An 8,034-nucleotide genomic window follows, 5' to 3' on the forward strand; every position below is an offset into this window, starting at 1 on the left:
AATTTAAATTCGCTTGATCGCAAAGCGCTGTTCTTGATGAGAATTGACAAATACCAGAGCCCATGTTGAAGACCATTTTTGCTATGTTGCATTGTTTTCTGTCGACAGCTCGTTAACGTTTGTCATCATTCCTCCAGCAAAACCCACTGCTCATAGAGCTGCTCGCGCATCGCACGGCGGCCCAACCAGCTGCGTACGCGTTGCTCGCCCGACTTTGTGAGATGCAGCGGCTGGTGCCGCCAGCGTGCCGTCAATACCTGCTCACGACATTGGCACATTTCTCTCAGAAAGTGACTACGCGCGGCGTCCCCCCGCGTCTTAGTTAATTACTCAATAATGACCTATAAAACCTGTTTAATAACAATTATCCATATATATAAAAATATATAAAAATAAATCCAATAAATTTCCGGTCAATCAAACTGCGCCTAGATAATACTCAAATTAAAAAAATACCCAATCAAGTCTTTACTGCATAAACCTTACACTAGCAATGCCTTTGAGAGTTACCAGAGTCGTACTCCAACTTTACATTTGAGTAATTACCTCCGCCAGGCCGTGCGGAGGTTATGTTGTCACCGGCCGGTGCATGAGTGTTGTTGGTTGTGTGTGTGTACCATGCACGTCTATTCATTCACCTCGCTAGGTGCACTGGCTGTAGCACTTACAAACACGCAAACTCAGCTAAGGGGCAACCACAGCCCTCCCCCAGACGCTGCACGCTCGCTCACTAATCGCGATCCAATTAATTATTAGTTAATTAATTCAATTAATTTTTCCACGTAATTAATAAATTAATAAAAAAATTTCACAGTGAGAGAATTAGCTGCCTTGGCGGCGAGGTCTGTGCTCTCCGAGTGCTCTAGTTACATAGTAATGTTGACGCAGGTCATCGCAGGAGACGTCGGCGGCCGAGATTACCCGTGGCCGTTGTCAGTGGGCGCGCGACTGAACGCGTCGGTGGCCGAGGCTCGGTTTCTCGCTCGCGAGCCACCGCTGCAAGCAGCGCGATGCAGATCTACCAGCTCTGTGCTGGGACTCAAGACGCTGCTGCTCGACGTGCATCAAGCGTGAGAGCACACGCACGCCGTCTAATTAACGTAATTAACTTAATAAATAAGGACATTTTTTATTTTTATTTTTATTTAATACATTACCACTGATGTATATTGTTATTATAGTCACGAGCTGTGGTAACATGCTGGAGTGCTTAATTCGCGTAATACAATTATTAATATTAAATTCAGATAAATGTGTAGTACCGATGAAGACAATATTTATTATGGGTGTTTATAGGTATTATTGAGGTAATATTTTGCATCTGAACCCACTCTCCTCTCTTCACTTGCAGACACTGCTTAAGACATGCAGCGAGCGGCCTGGTCCAATGCCCTCTGACAGTGGTGGCAGCCACGGCAAGCCGGGTCATCATCGAAGAGACGGACGACGTCGACCCAACCGGAGCCACCTACACGCCTCCGCAGCGTCGCCACGTCGTCAGTTCCTGCTGGACGGCCACCGAGATTGCCCGACGACCAGTAATTCCATCATCGGGGGGTGTGAGAGGGCGCTAGTGGTCGTCTGTTAGCTGACCGGCGCCGGTTAATAGTTAACTCTTCGTTAGCATACTCGTATGATGACTCGTTGTCTATAGGTGTGAATTAATCGTACAACGCGTCGCATGTCCACGTTGCATCAGCCTTGTTTCACGGATGTTTCACTCGGGCTGACGTGCAGCAGGAACGCGTCGTCGGGTCACGTAAATCGGAGTCGAGATAGTAGTAAACGCAGACTCAAGTAGCGGAGCGGGTGTCTGCAAGCCGATGACGTTCCATTCCTCTTCTCTATCTCTCCTTTCTCTTTCTCTTTTCTCTCTCTCTCTCTCTTCTCTCTCTCTGTCTCTTCTCTTTCTCTGCTCTCTCTCTCTTCCGTCTTTCTTTCTCTCTTCCTCTCTCTCTCTCTGCTCTCTTTCTCTCTCTCTTCCCTCTCTCTCTCTCTCTCTCTCTCTCTCTCTTCTCTCTTTCTCTCTCTCTGTTCTCTTTCTCTCTCTCTCTCCTCTTGCTCTCTTTTCTCCTCTTCCTCTCTCTCTCTCTCTCTCTCTCTCTCTCTCTCTCTCTCTCCCTCTCTTTCTCTCTCTCTCTCTTACTCTCTCTCTTTCCTCTCTCTATGTCTCTCTCTCTCTTCTCTTTACTTTCTTCGCCGTCTCTCTCACGTAAGTGCTGGGCGCTCACATCCCTAGCTGTTTGAGCTGCTCTGTCACCATCATCGGACCCCGCATGGAGGATCTAGCGGCAAGCCACCCTGGTACAGTACTGCTCATGCGTCTGTTCCTCAACCGCTCTCCACCAACGTGGCGGGCACATGCCTACTTTTTAAATTAATTATTTTAATTATTTATTAAATTATTTTCTATATATATTATACAAGCATATATATATATATATATATATATACATAGTATATCATGTATTTATATATATATAGATATATATTTAGATCAAGAGTGGATAAGAGAAGGAGTATTCACAGTTACAGCGTTTTGGCATAGTTTCAACTGTAAATATCTAGCAATGTTGCGAATAAATATATTAAACTTTACCTTGTTTCATCTATGATTCTCCCTTCGTCACTATGACACCATCAAGTTACATGCAAAATCGTATGTGTTCTCAAAAAAGTTAGTGAATACGAACACGCGTTTCCCACAGTTTTCACGGCCATGATGCAGCTCTCCGACCCAAACTTTGTTAAGACTAGTGTTCTATTTCTATGACTCGTACGGCTGGGGGGCCGTAAGAGAATCAGCTGCTTAGCTAGCTGGCGTGAGGTAGCATTTATTTTAGCACTGCTGGGAAACGCTGCACGCTGAATAACAATTCGGATGCCTTAATATCCCATACGACCCCCAAAGTTCGTCAAGACAACTAGAACACTAGTCCCATACAAAGTTGGGTCGGAAGAGATGCCATCCAGCGTGAAAACTTGTGGGAAACCGGTCGTTATTTCAACTACTCTTTTTGAAAGAAACACATACGAGTCAGTAAATTGTGGTGTCAGTATGACGAAGGGAAAGAATTATAGATGAAAACAAGGCTATAAGTGTTGAATATATTTATTCACATATTCATAGATTATTTACCAGTTGAAAACTATGCCCAAAACGCTGTTAAAACCGTGACATACTCTTCTCTATTAAAATCCACTCTTGATTATATATACATATATATATATATATATATATATATATATATATACATATAAACATATCATACACGGACATAGTATGTAATTGTCAGCTTGGCAGACAAATTTGATGAGATATGTTGAGTTGTGAAATCTCTCTCGCGCGCGCAGGCATGGCAACTTCATCTCGACCAGCTGCCTGCTGTCCAGCCAGGTTGCACAGACCAGCGGCCATCTCTCCAAGATCCTCACCCTGCTGACCAGGCTGCTGCGGCAGGAGACCACCAGCTGGGACGCGAGGTAAGAGTCCTAAAGCCATCCACTGGTCACACACTGTGCGATGGTCAATCACCGGCTCAACATCACGCACTACCTCAAGGTCACAGACTGCCTCAAGGTCACATTTCACCTCAAGGCCATGGCGTCCCTTTGCCTTGTTGCCACATTGTCGATAAAAAACTAGAACTCATGTGTGAACTAACTTTAGAGTGTTTGATCGTGAGGTTTTTTAATCGCTGCGAATTGAACGGTGCCGAACGTTATATTTTACGATTTCAGTGGTATTTTACCGGGAATAGTAACTTCTCAAAATATTACTTGGATGCGACACGACTAATCGAAAGTAATGCCTGCAGCAAACGCACCTCACGTCCCTGTCTGTGTTTGTCTGTGTCGCGTAAGGGGAGGGTGAAGGTTAGCCGGCGATTGCGGTGATAGGGGCACCTCGCCTACATTGGTGCATGGTCTGTCGTGCTTGCAGGAAGCTGGCGGTGCAATGGTGTGAGGACATCCTACAGTCACTGCAGGTGCAGCACGCCGCCCTGTTCCCAAAGCCAGAATTCTGTGATCTTGTTTCCATGGTGATCACGTCCGGTAGGTTGTCTGCTGTCAGTGCTGCCATCTGCTATCATAAAACGTATTGATTATTTATTTTTAGCTCGCCTAGACATCGTCAAGATGAGCTATTGCCAGGGGGTGTTGTCCGTCTCCGTCCGTCTCTCCGTCAACATTTTTGCTACGGTCAACGATAACTCAAGAACCAGAAGCCATTTGCCCACATGTTTTAAATTGCATATCGTTGTTTACGTCCTATGGTAAGAAGGTTTTGAACTGTCCTATTTGGAGCACGCGCAGTCGCCTATACGCGCCGCATTCTTTCGAGCCAGTGGTCCCATCTTTTTGGCAAAAAAATGGAAATGGCCAATAAGCCAGTTCAGCGGGTTCAAACGGGATTTTGCTCATCTTCTAGAATAGTGAATGAATAAGGACTGGCCGCCAAAACATATCACATCGCCAGGTTTTGATATTTGGGTTTTTAAGATTATGCAACATTAGGTTAGATTTTTATTGCAGATATCACTATGCATTTCAGTGGCTCTGCCTACGGTCAACTGATAACTCAAGACCGGTTTGACCCACATGTTCAAATTGAATACAGTTGTTACTCCTATGGGAGAGATTTTGAACACTTCTTAGTTTGGAGGGCACGGCCACGTCCGACGTATCTTTCGAGCCAACGCCCACTTTTGTGGCAAAAAAAATCTAAAAAAACATGGCCATGCTAGAATTCACTTTTATTTTGTTAAAAAAAATTTTTTTTTAGTATGTGAATGTGTAAGGCTAGCGCCCTAAAACACGTTGTTACTCCTATGGGAGAAGATTAAAAAATGTCGCTCACTTTAGCGTTTTCTTTTTCGTCTAATTACGTATTATAATGGGAGTTCCTCGCCATTACTAATTACTCTTTTGCTTTATAATATCCCCCCTCCCTGCTTCTAATCACACCCCCCAAGGTGAGCACCAGTGTCATTGGAAACTCTTTATTTATTACTACGAAATTCATGTATTCTTGAATTAATGAATTTTAAAACACAAATTAATTGTTAATAATATATTATAAAATTCACAGATTAATTTGTTATTTTATAATATATTAATATTAGACGAGGATCAATTAAGATATATATTTATATCATTATTTGCTCACTCTCTGTTTAACGTAACTCATTCACAATCGTATACACTGCGTACGTGTCGCCGGGTGTCCTGACCGGTGTTGTCCACGCTTGCCTTTCAGCAACTGAGCGGCGAAGATCGACGTAACAACTGACGTCTGTCGCTGTCTGCAGCTCGTGCTGAAGAACGTACAATCACACTGTCCCACAGACGCCCGTGCTCAAACACGTACGCCGGTCTCTATTATTTCTCCCTCGCGAAAAATATTTCAATAGTTTTTTAGGGTTGGGTTAATCGAAAATGCCACTGATTCGAGAAATGCTGTTATTTTCTGGCCGCGTGAGGCCACTGCTTATCATTGCGCGGCCGGTCATGTTTGCTGCTTTGTCGTCGCGGGTCAAGTGACAAGACCATTCGATTAAGTTTATTTTATTCAATTGGCATGACGTACTATTGCTTTATTTACAAATGTAATATCGACAACACATACACATACACAATTAATTAATAGTTTATTAACCATTAATATAACTATATTATATCCAGTAAGTTTTCTAAAGCCGCTGGCGTCATGGCCACTTAATGCGAGTGGAAGCGGTGGCGTGATGGCCCGGGAGACTGCGTGTGATTGGCAGGTGCATCGAGGTGATACTACAGGCGGCTGAACCACCCGGACGAGATGATCGCGATCGAGTTTTGCGCCTCCCACGCGCCTTCCCCGTCTCGTGCAGAACGACGGTGCTTACGAAGTGTATTGTTGTCATCGAAATGTGTGCTCTGTCTGCCGGGACCGTGGAGGTGTCGCCATCTACATCGGTCATCAGGAACGAGTTGATGACTTTCACTCTAAAGATAGTAGAGGCAGTACCTGATGCCCCAATTTGTCGGTGACTGTTGGCTGGTTTGCGTAAGCATGTTTAACAGTGTTTAAACATTATAATACCCTGGTTATTGTAAAATAAGACAATGGTACTACTATTTTTTTAAAAGATACTACGAAATTTTAACACCTAACTTGCGCGACAAACAATTACTCTTAAACTAAATTTCCCACCATTGCTACCTCCGGCGTTTAGATGAATGCGTTGGAGGTGGAAACGATAAAAAAATCGGTTCTAGAATGCACAACCTTGCCGTGGCAGGCGCGGTCTGAGATCATGGCTAGTCAGTTAAACGGAGCACAACATGACGACATTGGCATCACCATGACGACCCGCAGAGACGGTGCAGCAGGCAGGGCGAGGCGACGAGCCTGCCACGACGTGGGCTGCACGGCGCCAGCAATGTCGGAAGGATAGGAAGGCGATGTTCCCCAATGGGAACATTCCACGACACACAACTTCCGGCAGCACTCAATGGCATTATATTCTGATCGATGCGCAGCCAAAGGTGAGTACTCCGCATAGTGCGTCGGGTAGTGTGTGTTTGCCGTTTGCTTGGGTGCTGGTGTGTGGGCGAATTAGGTGTGTGTGTGGGTGCGTGCCGAGGGCTGTTCGTGTGCTTGGTGTGTGGTTGTGTATGTGGTGTTGTGTGTGTAACAATGTTTGTGCATGAATGCGTGGGTGCGCATGTTGTGTGGCGCAATGTGTCCAAGCCACCGTGCATATTGTGTGTTGTAAGTGAGGTGCATGGCTGAAGGCCCGGAGACAAGTGTGTGTGTTGCTACTGATTTAAAAAAATGATTTTTAAAAATTTCCCCATCATCTTTCACATGGTTCCGTGTAGTAATTGCTTGTCATGATTTTTCATCATATTTTTCACGGAGGTGAAGTAGTCCCACAGTTTTTTAATGTCAGGGTTTAGAACAGTTATAGGGTGGGTGCTACAACTCGCGAAATACTTCCATGCTTCCATTTTGGTGCTTCGCAGCGCAAGGGATTTGAGGGTGGTTGGAGAGACTTTCAACACTCACGCCAGCTGCTCAGCGGTCAGACGAAGCTAGCCCGCGCGGGTGGACAGCGGTCAGGCCACGAAAAGGCAGCCAATCCATATCTGGGTGAGCAAGCCTGTTGCCTAAAACCTCTAAGACTACACGCTGTTTGTATCCTAGTGCATTATATGCACGTATAGTACTGTTCGGCGTCTAAGCCGCACTCTCCCCCTCGACTCGTTAGCTAGATGCTTTTAGATATTCTCCGTCAGTAACTGGTCAATTAGTGACTAGTTACGAAGGTCGTGAGTAAAGCTCAGCAGGCTCTTCTGTTTTCCTTGTGGTTCATGTTGCAAGAACGATGCCATAGCTTATATACCGTGTTTTCGATGGTGACTACTAAGGAATGTTCTATTGTTTTCGTGTCTCGGCCGGTGCTGAGTTCCCATCGGCTGCTTCGACGTTTCTCATTAAATAACGTTTAATTCGTTTTTTTAATTACGAATGTTTAAATTTCTGATCTTTTTTAACTTTTTTGGCTTAGTCATTAGCCGATTGATGCACTAAGGTCGGAAGTGACTAAAGACTGATTCTCTTAGTTTTTTTTTTGCGGGCGCAGCAGCGGTGCAGAACAAACCTGTCGCTGCTGATGTTTTCGGCAGGCGTAATACGAGTCGGCCGGCAGTACTCTGCCGTGATGGCGAAGCTTCGTACGCGTCGCTCGGGCAAGCCAACAGGGACACGTTCACGGGAAGGCATAGAAAGGTACGGCCGGTCCATTCGTCGGGGGAGGTGAGGGAGGGAGGGGGAAGAGGAGCGTGAGTGGGGAGGGGGAGGACAGGGGGAAAGTGATGGGTGAGGGAGGAGGGAGGGGAGCAAAGAGTGGAAGGTAAGGGGAAGAAGGCAGGGAGCAGGAGGAGTGGTAGGGTACGAGGTTGAGGGGAGGTAGGGAGAGAAGGCAAATGATGGGCGCAAACAGGGCAAGAGGGAAGGTGAGCGAATGGCGGAGGCGCTGCCAAAGACTC

At 45.6% G+C, this 8,034-nt stretch overlaps 1 protein-coding gene across 1 annotated transcript in view; it reads left to right on the forward strand.

Moving 5' to 3' along the window:
- Positions 1–5,299, forward strand: part of LOC106816562 (serine/threonine-protein kinase SMG1-like) — a 22,493-nt gene extending 17,194 nt beyond the window's left edge. The window contains exons 14-16 of the mRNA XM_014821186.1: positions 3,355–3,483; positions 3,944–4,056; positions 5,261–5,299. Coding sequence (XP_014676672.1) covers positions 3,355–3,483; positions 3,944–4,056; positions 5,261–5,286 — 268 coding nt within the window. The 3' untranslated portion in view covers positions 5,287–5,299. The remainder of the gene's footprint in view (positions 1–3,354; positions 3,484–3,943; positions 4,057–5,260) is intronic.
- Positions 5,300–8,034: the final 2,735 nt, after the last annotated feature.

The sequence above is a fragment of the Priapulus caudatus genome, unplaced genomic scaffold, assembly GCF_000485595.1.
Source record: "Priapulus caudatus unplaced genomic scaffold, Priapulus_caudatus-5.0.1 Scaffold1416, whole genome shotgun sequence".
Taxonomy (NCBI): domain Eukaryota; kingdom Metazoa; phylum Priapulida; class Priapulimorpha; order Priapulimorphida; family Priapulidae; genus Priapulus; species Priapulus caudatus.